Raw genomic sequence first — 15,772 nt, 5'->3', positions numbered from 1 at the left:
CTCTGTTTCTCTCTGTTTCTCTCTTTCTCTGTTTCTTTCTCCCTTTCTCTGTTTCTCTCTCTCTTTCTCTCTTTCTTTCTCCCTTTCTCTGTTTCTCTCTCTCTTTCTCTCTTTCTCTGTTTCTTTCTCCTTTCTCTGTTTCTCTCTCTTTCTGTTTCTTTCTCCCTTTCTCTGTTTCTCTCTCTCTGTTTCTTTCTCCCTTTCTCTGTTTCTATCTCCCTTTTTCTGTTTCTCTCTCTTTCTCCCTTTCTCTGTTTCTCTCTCTCTTTCTTTCTCCCTTTCTCTGTTTCTCTCTCCCTTTCTTTGTTTCTCTCTCTCTTTCTCTCTTTCTCTGTTTCTTTCTCCTTTCTCTGTTTCTCTCTCTTTCTGTTTCTTTCTCCCTTTCTCTGTTTCTCTCTCTCTGTTTCTTTCTCCCTTTCTCTGTTTCTATCTCCCTTTTTCTGTTTCTCTCTCTTTCTCCCTTTCTCTGTTTCTCTCTCTCTTTCTTTCTCCCTTTCTCTGTTTCTCTCTCCCTTTCTTTGTTTCTCTCTCTCTTTCTCTGTTTTGTTCTCCCTTTCTCTGTTTCTCTCTCCCTTTCTCCCTTTCTCTGTTTCTTTCTCCCTTTCTCTGTTTCTTTCTCCCTTTCTCTGTTTCTCTCTCTCTTTCTCTGTTTCTCTCTCTCTTTCTCTGTTTCTCTCTCTCTTTCTCTGTTTCTTTCTCACTTTCTCAGTTTCTTTCTCACTTTCTCTGTTTCTTTCTCACTTTCTCTGTTTCTTTCTCACTTTCTCTGTTTCTTTCTCCCTTTATCTTTTTTTCTCTTTCTCTCTCTCTGTTTCCCTTTCTGTTTCTCTCTCTTTCTTTCCCTTTCTCTTTTTCTATCTCCCTCTCTCTGTTTTTCACCCTTGCTGTTTCTTTCTCCCTTTCTCTGTTTCTTTCTCCCTTTCCCTGTTTCTCTCTCCCTTTATCTGTTTCTCTGTTTCTCTTTTTCTTTGTTTCTTTCTCTCTTTCTCTGTTTCTTTCTCTCTTTCTCTGTTTCTTTCTCTCTTTCTCTGTTTCTTTCTCTTTTTCCTTTTTTCTTACTCCCTTTCTCTCTTTCTCTTTCTTTCTCTCTTTCTCTGATTCTTTCTCGCTTTCTCTGTTTCTTTCTCCCTTTCTCTGTTTCTTTCTCCCTTTCTGTTTCTCTCTCTCTCTCTCTCTCTCTCTCTCTCTCTCTCTCTCTCTCTCTCTCTCTCTCTCTCTCTCTCTCTCTCTCTCTCTCTCTCTCTCTCTCTCTCTCTCTCTCTCTCTCTCTCTCTCTTATTGTGACAATAGACGAAGGGAACCATAAGATAGGCACTTAGTGGCTGGGCATTTTTAACTGATTCTGATAGTTTTTTGTTGTCTGATTTATAATTTCAAGATGTTAATAACTGACATCTTATACTTATTGGTATTTTCTAATGTAACATCAGTAAAACATTGATTAACCATTTAATACAATTCAAAAGTAAAAAGATTTGTCAACTCGAGTATGATTCCTGGAAGTGGAGGTGGAGTCGAACTTTTGGCACTGGGTAATAACATTGGCATCGTGGCTGTCGTGAGTGGAATTGAGGGTTTAGTATCACTATCAGTATTATCAGTATCATCATCAATTTCATCATCATCATCATCAGCAATGTTGTCACTGGTATGATCATGACCATCATTTATCACCAGGCAGTCATCATCATCATTATTATTATCATAATTCATCAATCTTCATTTATAATTAATCATGTATCATCAATACCACTAGCACCATTATTCATTATCATCACAATCAATTATCATCATTAAGGGGTTATTTCTATTATTCTTTTAAAGATTACATACTGTTTCAGACTGTTTCAAATAAGTATGCCTACACTGTATGAGAGTTAATTAGTTTCACTTACTTTTACTTTTCTTTGAGATTCCCTTCTCGATTTTCTTCAATATTTCCTAAAGAGAATTTGTTTTAAACAATTATAAAATCATCATCATAGGTACAAAAGGAAATTCTGGATAGACTTAATAGGATCAGAGTAAAATAAAAGTGCAGAGCTTAGTAATTTCCTTTATTGGCCTTTCTACGTACACTAACTTTAACAATGAAGAGTGAGGAAGGATGTCAGACTGGCACTTTGCGGCAATGACTGTCAATGTCCCACAACACCATCGGTTCTTTTGCTTGTACTCAGGTTAATGTCTTCACTCACATGTCTCTCATGTACATATAATTATCAAAATACAGAAAAAATCAAGCCTTTCTATATTGCAATCAGTTTTACATTATCAAAATGAGTTTAATAAAACTGCTACATTAACCTGAGTGTATCTCAAAAGGAAATTGCAGCCAATGAGTTCTTAAGTCTGATTTTGTGTTTTATCATTGTTATTATATTAAAGACCACTACTGTGGTTGTGATGGGTTTGACTTCATGCCTATCATATGCCTTATGAAGTGTCATCAAAGAAAAAAGTGACATTTTGATGGTAATAAAACCTGATTTTGCACTGAAAGCCGAGTTATACCCAAAACTGACAACATCCCATAGATAATTTTAATAATACTTTATACATTGAATCACTAGATAATAGTGACTGAATAAAATTTTCTCGTAAAAATTATACTAGCCGCCTTAACTCTAAACACTGGACACAGTACTAGTCCAAAGAAAATAATCAGCCTAAATAATTTTCTCACAATACCCCTTACATGTCTACAGACCTTGGACAATAATCACCAACACTCCTCCAATACAATATCTCTGATAAACATTTCTTGGGCTGCGATTGGAGGTTTACAACTCCTGCCCTCTACCAAAGCAGGTTTTGTCAAGCACCAATGATGCTCAACCCAAAGGGCAATGCCAGTGCATTGAACTATAAAAGCAGAAACAAGTCTTGCAAAAGTAAACTAGAATCGCATATTTGCCACAATCAATAGTGATCAATTATTCCTCCAAGTGCACATCCATGAACATGGAAAAAAGGTTACCATCACAAATTTGTAGAAAAGAAAATGGTATATGTGCAATTGAATATTATAACTTGCCAAAATAATGATAGGCTAATTCTAAATATTCATATCAAACAACATAACTGCAAGACAGCAGCAATTGAACATTGATGCTAACTGCAGTTTCTTAAATTTATACAAGTCACTCAAGCACATGATATCCACTAGAAAGAGAATTGCCCCTCACTTGTGGAACATTGGCTTTATATTACATGGACAGTGAGCTTGGTAATTACTATTTACAACGTTCTGAGCAGCTATCACAAACACAACTGATGGAGGGAATGGTTGGTTAGTTTCAGTGCCAAGCTTGCCGAGGGGTCTTGAGCTGTGATTTCTACAAAAAACTCATTTCTAAATTTTTAATATATGCTTTACACAATGGGAAACTCTGTAGGATGAATCACCTCTGTCATAGAAAGGCTAATACATAAGCTTGAAAATGCATAAATAAGACAATACACATGCCTTTAAAATTATGTAAGGAAGGTATTAAGCTTGTGGAATATCAAATTTCAATTATTTACTCATGACCTGCAATAACTAATGAAATCTACTGCTTAATTTTATTTAAGGATATATATATTTATATATATTATTAATAGCATAAAAGAAACTTTTAGTGAAGTATATTACAAAAGAATCTGTCCTTTTTTTTAACCAGCATTTATGTATGAAATAAGGAAAATATGAAAGCTGACACTAACATTCTGGTACATACTCGCTCAGTGCTAGTTTATAGAAAGATTGCGTGTTTCAAATTCAGTGCTATGGCTAATTAACCTTACTGTAGTCTTCATACTATATTACCCACCTGTGGTTTTGCAGTCAGAGGAGCTCTTTTCAAAGTCCTATTTCAATATTTTATGCATATGGCTGTTATAACCATTTACAAGAACTGAAGATGACTTTATCACCCACAAGAAGTACAACTGTTTAGTATCTGGATTCCTTCAAGTCTACACTACACTTGTCTTTATTTTAATCAGTTGCCTTCATTAGATTTTGGTGCCTATATTTCTTATAAGAACATCTGGCAATGATAAAAAATGACCCCTTGTTTTGGCACAGCGACACCTGACTAGAAGCAACACCTGGGCTCTTGTAAAATTATTGCCGTAACAAATGCTGTAACGAATCTTTATCATTAGTCTATGATGCATGACCAGCAGTAATGAGTGTTAAACTTGGTTCAGATAACACTTACATTTTCCTACCACTACAGAAAAATATGCTTTATTGACATACATAATAGGCTCTTCAGATTATAAAAAAGGTAAGTACATCTTCATGTTTGTCGTCGAGTGTCGTATCGATAGATTCATCACTTGGTATTACTGGATATTCTAGTTCCCTAAAACTAGATTTTCCCTCTGACAGAAAAGATAGAAACACTGAAACAAACAAGGTAACTAAATGTTTTACCTGTAAATCCCATTACAATGTGCTAACATTGTAGCATATGAAAGAGCCCACTATGTAAGTTATGATGTGATTTTTGCGGTGAAGATGTTCATATGATTAAGCAAACAAGAACAGGCTCAATATCTGAAATCCATTTAGGATGTTTATCAGGAAGTAACACCAAATCCCAAAACTGACAAACTTTTATCTTTAATATTAATGCTCTCTAGCAAACCCAAACACTACAGCTAAAAATGCTAATAAAGATTCATCAATGTAAGTACAGTCTGTCTATCACAAAGCCTAATGAGCTTCAAGGTATTTGAAAAGTCAATCAACCTAGTTTAAGCTCATGTGCTCACAAAATAAAAGATGGCAACTACATATAAAAGACAAATTATTTTTTCCTTTTTGCATACTTAATAGTAATTTAAGCTTGGCAGTCTTACCCACTTAATATTCAATCATTGCAATTAAAACATCCAGTTACAGTAAAAACACTTTCTTGTATAAGTCATCAGTAAAAGACTAATGACTACTATTCTGATTCTCTTAAAAACAGTTGCTAAAAAGATTTCCATCTTCCATTTTTCCAGTCAATCTGACCTGTAACATGTAACTTACATATAGTATATGTAATGACACAAAGGAAACCATGGAAGCGGGTTAACCAATCATCAGTATGACAAGAACTTTCTCATATTGATTTGAATATACATCTAAATCTCTTGGTCTTGCTTCTTCTACCTATTTTGCAATGTTTCCTGTTCTTGTGCGGTCAACATTGGGAATGATAAGTACACAAGGGAAGTGTTCAGTAACGTTGCTGGAACTCGTGGTGCCAGCGGTTGAAGTCAATGTGGAACACAACAATGGATCCAGTTGATAAACCAGCCATCAGGAATCTGCAAAACAGGTAATTTCAATCAAACTTTTGGTCCTCTCTTAAAAAGGATATAAAATATGATAACAGATGATTCCCAACTCGAGAATAACCAAACCTATTACAGCTGCATACCTCTGATCATGTGAAAGTGCAAGAGATCTGATTGCAGAGTCACAGGTTGGGAAGGCATACAGAAGGGCAAGAGAGAAAGTGCGCCACACTTCAACAATACCCTTGTCTCCTCCAGTCATCATGTATTCTCCATCACGGCTCAGGATAACGCACTGAAAATGGATCTCAGGTTAAACAAGTAATTCTCAAGAATACCATGTCCAGTAAATAGGAAGAAGACTAAATCTACACTTAAGCCAATGCTACTACTGCAAATAATAATAATAATAATAATAATAATAATAATAATAATAATAATCATATACATCTTAGGACTAACCTGAATGTTATCATTGTGGGATTCATGTCGCAGTCTCTTTCCATTCATGGTATAAGCACCCACATGTCCTCGATCATAGTTAATGACTATCAAGCCCTCACGAGACAGGGCAACATTTTCAGGAGAGAGGAAACCATCTGGTGCTTCTAAGGACCTCAACAAATCTCCAGATGTGGTGTGAATAAGAACAGGTCCATCTAGAATGTAAAGGATTTTTATATGAGGAAAAATTAAATAACCATTTTTTAAAAAATGGATTAGATGTTGAGGTTCAAGGTTTATTTCTCTGAAGTTTCTGAATCTTTACAGATGATATGTTATAAATCTAGTCATATTCCAACTTTTAGTCATTACTTGGTTATAGAATATAATACTGATGCTTTAGCTTAGCAAGTATATCAGTGTTATATAAAAGGATATTACTGATTACTTTAAAATAACAACAGCAACAGCTGTAAACTGTATATATATAAATATAGGGATAGCAAAGGATGTATCAAGGGAAATTAATGAACTGTGCCCTTACCCTTTGAGCCTGATACAACAAGACCAAGCTCAGCTGAGATAACAACAGCTGTGACCTCTGTCTCATGTCCAGTTAGTGTTGCTCGTGGTGTTGGTGAATCTCCCTCACCCATAATCATCTACAGGCAAGATGTATCAATTAGTATCATATAATGAATAAGGATGTGGTTAATGATAGATTAAGTTGAAGGAATTTGATACATGGATATTTTGATAAATAATAAAATATAAGAGAGCTATATGTTATTTGCAGCTAGATTACACAAGTGGAGAGTAACCTGTGGTTCATGACCAAAATAATAATAGTGTAGAAATAAAGTTATTTCCTGCCTGGGTACAGGCTGGTTCCACATCTAAATTTTCATCTAATTTCAGTAACTTTATATTCAGAATAGGTCATAATTACATGAAGACAAACTGATTTCTTTGATATGCATACCTGTGTCCGTGCATTCCAGTGCCACAAGAGAACTGTGCAGTCATGTGCACCTGATGCTACATAGCAGTCACTGGTGATGTTACATTCACTGCGACTCAGGCACGTAACCACACCATAATGACCAAATACTATCTGCACAATCTTTGCTGTTGTTGGAAAAAGTAATTAGTCAGTGTTGTTTCTTACAATTAGTTTTTAAATCTATACAGTGAGAATTTTGTTTCACAATAGTAAACTGCTCTTTATTTTTCTACACCAAAATACCTGTTTCTGTAGAGAAGACACGGAAACTGTTGTCCCAAAAGCCGCAGGCAATGATGAACCTTGAGTCCACTGTTGTAACAAAGCAGTTGCTCCTCATGCGAACCTTTTGACTGAAGTTGTCTCCCAGGTGACGCTTCTGCTGTTGGCTACTGCTGTTGCCTGTTGCAGCTTGTTCTTCAAAGAGGAAATAGGCAATTAGAATTATATTCTATGAAATACACAAATATGCTTTAGAATTTAGAAAAGAATTCTGATCTTTTAATGAATGCATGTTACTGGTGACTTAACAGTGATTTTCAATAAATTAATGAGCAACTTACGAAGGACGGGATCCATGGACAGAGGCAAGAGAGTGGACGGTGACTGGCTTCCTTCAGCATAGCTGGGACTCTGTACATTCACTGAAAAAAATAATTAAATAAATAAATAAATAAAAAATAAATAAAATAAAATAATGATAAATGATATGCATCTGTATGGCTTTGTACACCAAATTATAAATGTAGAAAACATATGAATGAGAATAAATATCTTCCACAATGCAAGATTTGTATCCGATTGGTTTCAATTATTTCTTTGTCAGAAATACATGTATTTCTGATGAAGATATAATTGAAACCAGTCAAATGGACCTCTTGTATTGTAAAGATATTCATTCTCATTCATACTTTTTCTACGTTTGTCTACATGAATACAGTTCATTATTATATAAATTCTAGACTATATCATTTTGCACCTCTAAAAATGAAAATACAGTACCTGAATAGTTGGTGTTCCAGCGATTGATTGCGAAATGATGGTTGTTTGTGATGGTGACAACAGATGGAAGAGGAAGCTGAGGGTAAGTATTAGCAGAGATATGACAGATGGGAGAGTTGCTCACAAACTTCATAACCATACACACGTCCTCGCACACACCAGAGAACATCAGAGGTGACTGAAATAAAAAACAAACATTAGTTGCTTGTAGCTGTTTACAGACTAACCTACAGTTAGAACTTCTTCACTTTACTGACTGCAAAATATACAAATTTGATCTGCTATTTCATTGCTAATATTATCAAAGTGCTGGTACAAATCCAAATCAGTTTATGATAAATATCTAAACATAAACCTACTGTCACAAATTCTTAAAACTGGTTCACACTGAAGTGACTTACTAAGTGCATAGCAGAGGAGCGGGGTGGATGGGGCTCCATTAACAGCTGTGAAGGTGTCTGTCCAAAGTTTCTTATCTGATTCTCAATTGCCTGGAGATGGTATATTGATTCAGTAATAGGTAAGCATTATAGATTTCATTAAAAAAAATCATAAAACCGGTACAATTATACAACATGAATTTTCTCTTCTCATGATTAATATGTGCATACAAGATCATTTGTATATGCTTTCAACTGTTAACAATAATGCAAAAAAAAAAAAAAAAAAAAAAAAAAAATCCAATTACTAACCTCCCTCATCACAGGATCCTGTATAGAATCCAAATCTACAGATCCTTCGTAGGTGAGGTAGTAGAAGACATTGGTGGCTCGTACAGCCTCGGGTCCACGCTGTTTGTAGCCGAAGATGAGGTCAATCCACTGGTGGAGCTGGCATGATACAAATTCTGACTCCAGTGCCTGTGGACAAAAAGCAAAACTGATGAAATCCTATTTGTTAATTCATTTTACTGTCAGAAGCAATCGAATGCCATGGAATCTTAGGAGACGGAGACAGACTGAGGCCCAATGTAGGGGATCACCCTGCCTTGGACCTCAGCCCTCGCCTCAACAAATTTTGCATGGTCTTTCTTTCACCCCCTTTCCTTTTCCTTCTCTTCTTCATCCCCTTCTTCGGTCCACTTACCCTAATCGTTAACTCATCTTTAACCTTTTCGCCCAAAGACGCCGCTAATGACCTTAGATGTTGACGCGGCAGATTGTTTTCCATTAATAAATACCATAGAATGCAACAAATAAAAATGGCAATCATGTAATATATAATTCAATGACTTTACAGTTATAACAACTGAATAATGTGACATCTAATAGAGGAGTAAATATTCTTCTCTTCCCCAAATCGTACCATTCTGTTGATGCGAATAAACTCCTCTGGTGAAGAAGCCCAAGGTGGAAGAACAACATCATCAACAATTCCGTCCTCTTCCGTTGCTCCAAGTTTGTACCTGTTCCAGTTCACAAACATCTCCGGTAGGTAGTAAAACTCTGGGATGAGTTCCTGTACACCAAAAAGAAAGTCACCATCAAGTTTCAGAAAGACATATCACTTCAAGGAAAGCATGGATGAAAGCAGTTTCTATAATACACTTGTACTGGAGATTATTATACGATTTTTTTCCTGCCTTTATAACAATGTATAAAACCTATATATACACAGCATGGTATTCATCTTCTTTTTTTTTTTTTTGTTTACTTTACTTTACTTTACTTTACATCAATGAACACTTGCTTATTCTACTCTCTCTCACCTTGACATCAGAAGTGTCTCGCTGACAGTTCTTCCAAGCTGTGGCGACTGAGGAGAACATGCGGTTCGGGTGGTCGAACTTGCCTCCTTGCAGGGCCAGGAACATGGTGGTGAAGGGTTCCTAGAAATAGAATACCAGAACCATTATCAAATTCTTTAAAATTCACCTAAGCAATGGAAAATATATCCAATTATTAATAGAAATCAATAAGTCAACCTCAGCATTTTACTCCAACAGTGGAGAAACGCAGTGCAGAGCTTCCATTATGCAAAACACAACATGATCTAAGTTATCCAATCGCTTACAAGTCTGATGAGCCAGTTGAGCGTAAAGGCCGCGGTGGAGTAGTGAGTGCCGTAGTGGAAGGGAGGAATCTGGTCGTGTTCCCAGGAGTTGTAGCGTTCCTCGAAGAAGGCGCGGCGCGAGGGGTTCAGGGCGCCGATGGGCTGAAGGGGGAGGGGGAAGGCGAAATTAATTGCAGCACAAATATGATGTCAGTTAAATGTAAATTCGTTGATGCATATGCACAGGAGGCGGTATACCGGTAAATTAACTGATGGGTGTATAGTCTTAATAAGGGCCGGATTCTTCTAGTAACAGGTGAATTGATCAATTGGAAGATATTTGAGAATCTGCCAGTAATGAAGCCATAAATGCCAATATCAAATAAATTAATTAGCGTTTACCTAAAAAAACATGGAACTAAACAATATTTCCTGGATGGTCATCGCGATTACACATCAAAATCTTTCCCATCAAATATTAATCACGACCACGATATTAAATAAAATGTGATATAAAGCCATGAACAAAGGAAACGCTGCCCCACCTTGGATAAGTCTCTGTAGTTGGACGGTTGGGAAAGGTCAAGTTCGTGTGTGTCGAAGTTGGTGAGGACCCAGGGGAACACCGGGTACTGGTTCAGGTCATTGTAGGTCCGACCTGTGAAGAAAAGGTTGGGCTATCATATGAAATACTGAAAAAAATCCAATAAGTGCCGTTAATAGCAGGGGAAACCTGAAGCGGACGTCACGATAAAAATAAACACAACATAAACCCCAAAGTAATTACCTGCAATAGTGTTCAGGAACATCAAGTACTCGAAGTTGGAGATCTCGCGGCGCTGCCACTTCTGCGTCATGTTGGATGCGCGGAAGAGCTGCCTCGGGGACATCATGGAGGCTCTTCGCGTCTGCGGGATGCCGTACTTGATGCCCACACCCACTCGGGGCAGCGCCTTGGCCACGCGCTTGACCGTCGTTTGGTCGGGGAACGCGAAGAACACCGACGCTGCAGGGGAGGAGGTGGCATCGGCGGAGGAAGGGGGGGGAAAGGACGTGTGCATTAGTTTTCCTTGATACGGTTACGTTGTTGGGCGGAAGACGGAAGTAAACAGAGGGACAGGGAAGTGTGGAAAAGAGTGAATAATGAAGATAGCGGGGGAGGGAGAACAGAGTGAGAGAGAGAGAGAGAGAGAGAGAGAGAGAGAGAGAGAGAGAGAGAGAGAGAGAGAGAGAGAGAGAGAGAGAGAGAGAGAGAGAGAGAGAGAGAGAGAGAGAGAAAAGAGAGAGAAAAGAGAGTAAGAAAGAGAAAAGAGAGAGAAAAAAGGGAGAAAGAAAGAGAAAAGAGAGAAAAACGAGAGAAAGAAAGAGAAAAGAGAGAAAAAAAAGAGAGAAAGAAAGAGGAGAGAGAAAAACGAGAGAAAGAAAGAGAAAAGAGAGAAAAAAAAGAGAGAAAGAAAGAGGAGAGAGAGAGAGAGAGAGAGAGAGAGAGAGAGAGAGAGAGAGAGAGAGAGAGAGAGAGAGAGAGAGAGAGAGAGAGAGAGAGATAATTATTTTCTGCATACTTCGGAATTCCCAAGGAATCGATCAGTATCATATATGTATTACTTCATTTAAATAAGATTCAAGTTCAGTGTTAGCGCAAGTGCATTTCATGTTTCAGTTATTTATGAATCTATTCATTCATATTTCATTTTCATTTATTAGTTTATTTCTATTTATGCATTTATTTGATTTATTCATCTCCCTAATTTAGTAACCATCATAATATTCATAACATTAATAATAATAATAATAATTGTTATCATTATCATTATCATCATTATTATTACTAGCATTATCATTATTATCATTTATCAATTTATCAATTTTTATTTGTTTTTGTTTTTGCGTATGCATATGTGTGCGTCTGTCTGAGTGAGCACACGCGCTTGAACCCTTACGCAAATACAATGAGCCTGTGGATAATCATGTGTGTGCGTGTCCGTGACTGCGAGATAGATGCACACGGCCCAACTTACTCCTTGAGGCGAGGAAGATCTCGAGGGCGGTGTTCTGAAGGAGGTAGCGCCGGCTGAAGATGGCGCGCACCTCGCTGAAGTGCCATTTCCCGTGCACATGTTCGCAGTACTTGACCACCTGTGAAAAAAAAGGAAAAGTAATTAGATTTGTCATCTTTAAAAGGGAAACAATTATCTAATCTGCATTACGCGTATCGCGAGATGTTCGATGGGGGAATTAACATTGCCAATCTAGTCGTTCGTATTATCCTATTTTATTATTCAGTCACTTACAAAAGGAATTCAATTGAACAATTTAAATTATGATGTTCATAAAAGACCCTTCATACTGCTCTGATGAGATCTTATATTTAAAAGTATAAATCAATACTGCTCTGATGAGATCTTATATTTAAAAGTATAAATCAATAAAAGAATAAAAGTATAATAACTAACACTGATTTCTGAAGGAACTTCATGTATTATTTGAACAAAGTGTTCTTATTCATATCTTAGCTCAAACGAGTTATTAAAATACCCATTTAATACATTATACATTGTATGTCCTTAGCCTCCGATTCTTCCATTTGTGGAGGTAAACGTCCTTAACCAACTTCCTTACACTTCAAATATCAAACAAAAAGGTCAACACCAAATAAACACAACACCCGCTTTGCCAGCAACAGCGGATCAACGGGAAAAAGTCAAATCCCGAACCAAAAGCCAGCGGCAGGGATCGCACGGGGGAGGGGGGAGGGGGGGCAGCACCTCTCTATCCCCTTCATCCCTCCTCTCCCCCCGCCTCCGTCCGCCTCCCACAGTCGCTGCGCCGCCCTTCACGCCTGCTGCCCCTGCGCGCGAGTGAGGGAGGGCCGTGGGAGGGGAAACATGCAGGATCAATACGGCGGCGGAGGCGGCCCCCGGCAGACATTTGCAAGGTGCACCACCCAAGCTGTCCAAGATGGCCGACGACGCGATCGGGTCGGGGAGGCTTTCGGCTCGGAGGACTCGCTTCCAAACCGATATTCACAAAATCTAAAATATTTATGCTTTCCCAAAGCACTACGAAACGGCCTTCACAAGCGCTACGTGACGTTCTGCTGTCCACAATCTTTTAAGATTCCTGTAGATAGATGATATTTTCGACCGCCCCCCCTCAAAAAACAAAAACAAAAAAACCTTCACAGTCACAACCAAATTTCCAGAACAATCAAAATCCAGCGGGATTACTCCGCGCAGCAGTGACGATAACGCCGACAAAAGCGAGAACCGCCAAGAAAATCTCCCGAGACTGCGAGACGAGGCACAGGTGAAGGCGGTCACGTGACCCTGCCAAACAAAGGGATCGGCCTCGAACGGGTTATGACATCCCGCGCTGACAGCAAAGGCGTTACGAAACACGCAAAAAATTTCTCTGTCGTCTCAGGGGGTCGCCGCTCGAGACAAATGAAAATCAAAAATAGAGGAAGTGACACGAAACTGATCGTATGATAAGGAAGGGAGCTGTCACAGCGTTGGGGCAGAAACAAAGGCATTTCAAAAGAAAAACTAATAACGTTTTCGTATTCTATATGTGCACAAGTCGAGCGCCAAAGAAGTTAAAACACATCCCTATAAAAGCTATTTTTTTCAATGACAATAAGCATATTAAGAAAAACAAAAATCCCTGAAGTCGATCACAAGCGATTGTATACTGAAAGAAAAACTATGCACAAAGCTAAACAGAAGTGCGCGTTATTATCAAAAGTAACGCGCATTATTTTCAATAATAATCCATACCGTTCCAGTGACTGGCGTGTTTTATAATAATGCACCTTCGACGCATTAAAAGCAATCAGAAGCGCGTACTATAGCGGATTGCAAAAGAATTATCGCGAGTTATTTTTTACTCGCACAACGAAACTTGATGCTTGTGTCGTAATGTGACAAAACATCAAAATGAAGTATAACTAATCTGAAACGAAACAGACCTTTCAAAAATCGAAAACATTATCCTGAACTACTACTAAGTAACAATTATAAAGAGCGTTGCAACAGAACTAGAAGCGCATTTTTAAAAAGACAGAAAAACAAAAAAACAAACAAACATAAAACAACAGAATCCCTTGGTCGTGAATCGAGAAAACGCATTAAAGGCAACTACGGTTGTCACACTGATATACGAGCACTTGTAAAACCAACGACAGGCTCGAATGATTAGGAAACACAAGCGTTATTCGGAACAAGTGTTACACAGAACATTTGTGCATAAAAGAGAACTCTCCTTACAAGGGAAATAGTCTGTGTGGCGGGACTCGCAATTAACCATCATCGCAAATGGTAACGAACTACAGGACACATTACGATGACGCCACCATTAATAACGACAAGAAAATAACCATTAACGACCAAAGCAAAATTATCACTCATAACCAAAACAAAATCTACCATTAATAACGAAAACAACATCAAACACTATCTATCGAGGGCATAATCTACCCGCGGATCATATCCTAAAAATGACTAACATGTTACCAAACAGTTATTTATCAGCAGAGAGGGAAAATGTATAAAACAAACCAAGCATTGATAATAGATAAGGAGCGTCTATCACATGAAGAAACAGTTGCCGCACGTGAGGGAATTCTTGTTACAGATAAAGGTTTGTTGAGAGCAGTGGCAATTTTCTTAAGAATAAGAATAAGAGTGTAGAAGGATAAGGATTAGATGACGAAGACAGACAATAAAAGACAAAAGTAAAATAGCGAACTTGAAAGCGCCACCACATTTTATAACAGAAAATTGCTTTAATGTCTAAGAAAAAATCGTAATGCCTTATACAACCGAAAATACATTGTTAAATTTTCCTATGTGCACTTTGAAAATACAAATTACAAAACTGCGCGAATATATATATAAAAAAAGTCTTGATTTATACCAAAGCGACAAGAATTAAAATACTCGAAAAGAATCATAAAAAAATATAAAACTTATCAAACCAACTTAACTAAAAAGCAAACATACTGAACAAAAAGTCACGAAGAAAGAGTAAAGAAACGATTGCGCATGTATCCCCCGCCCCAACAAAACGGCCAACACTTTTCATATTCTCGGCTCGTTAACCGTCACCCAAAAACAAACATACAGATGGACATGCTTCGTGAGACAAATAAAAAAAGGAGAAATAACACGAAAACAAAGCCTGTGGGCGCAAGAACGAGCAAGCTGGTTCCGAAGCCGCGGGAACATCAAACGGACCAACATGGCGGCCGCACCACCTGTCGCCCCATCTCGCCGCCGCTGTCACAACAACAGCCCGGCGGCGTCCGCGTTACAAAGCCCCCACGCGCATTTACAGGACCCTTTCCTGCAGTACTCTCCCGGTTCTTTGGCGACCCGCTTTATCGCTCCTGTGACAAGATAATTCTATGTTATGCGCCCCGGTTATCTAAAGATAAATAGGAGGAATACTTGACGTTCTGACTCACCCTCTGCCAGACGACGGACTTCACACGGCCTTTGCGACGCCTTGGGACATTAAGCGGCTTTTCCCCTTCTCGATGTTTCAATAATAAAACGACAAAAATGCCTAAAATGTATCCAATGAATTACAAAACCAACGTTTTTTATATTTCCTTAAACAAACGGGTGTTAACTCTACAAACTAAAGTAAAAAATAATCAGAAAAAAAGGACATTAAAAAGCCAGGGACTAAAAACTTTCTCCCTGCCACCCCGGCCACCCATAAATGTCAACATACCATTAAGACGAAACCCAAGTCTGATCCAACACGCCACAAACACTACCACACGCTAATCCCTTCGCCAGGACCTCTCTTATCTTAACCACCGCACGCCCAACCGCCTCCCGGCCAGCCGGGCCATATCTAGAAGGCCCGGGCGAAGCTAGAACTTCGCAAACCAAACCCCCCCCCCTCCCGGCCGCCCACACGCCCGCATATTTGCACTCTATGGCTCCCCATACAGCTTTTATCGGCGCTGCAGGGAGGGAGGGAGGCACTCTGGTGACATCATCGGTCCACAACTCTCATATTCATTTAGAACTCTTTTTAACA

General features: G+C 38.4%; 1 protein-coding gene across 1 annotated transcript in view; it reads right to left on the bottom strand.

Moving 5' to 3' along the window:
- Positions 1-2,044: 2,044 nt before the first annotated feature.
- Positions 2,045-15,772, bottom strand: part of LOC125031263 (neurobeachin-like) — a 1,410,248-nt gene continuing 1,396,520 nt past the window's right edge. The window contains 16 exon segments of the mRNA XM_047621927.1: positions 2,045-5,310; positions 5,424-5,575; positions 5,743-5,939; positions 6,269-6,386; positions 6,707-6,852; positions 6,971-7,144; positions 7,291-7,371; positions 7,730-7,907; positions 8,131-8,220; positions 8,422-8,589; positions 9,035-9,187; positions 9,438-9,557; positions 9,743-9,883; positions 10,267-10,379; positions 10,509-10,727; positions 11,740-11,857. Of these exon segments, the coding sequence (XP_047477883.1) occupies positions 5,220-5,310; positions 5,424-5,575; positions 5,743-5,939; positions 6,269-6,386; positions 6,707-6,852; positions 6,971-7,144; positions 7,291-7,371; positions 7,730-7,907; positions 8,131-8,220; positions 8,422-8,589; positions 9,035-9,187; positions 9,438-9,557; positions 9,743-9,883; positions 10,267-10,379; positions 10,509-10,727; positions 11,740-11,857 (2,259 nt within the window). The 3' untranslated portion in view covers positions 2,045-5,219.

The sequence above is a fragment of the Penaeus chinensis genome, chromosome 2 (assembly GCF_019202785.1).
Source record: "Penaeus chinensis breed Huanghai No. 1 chromosome 2, ASM1920278v2, whole genome shotgun sequence".
NCBI lineage: Eukaryota > Metazoa > Arthropoda > Malacostraca > Decapoda > Penaeidae > Penaeus > Penaeus chinensis.
The sequence above is the reverse complement of the archived record's forward strand: the minus strand, read 5'-3'. Positions and strand labels throughout refer to the sequence as shown.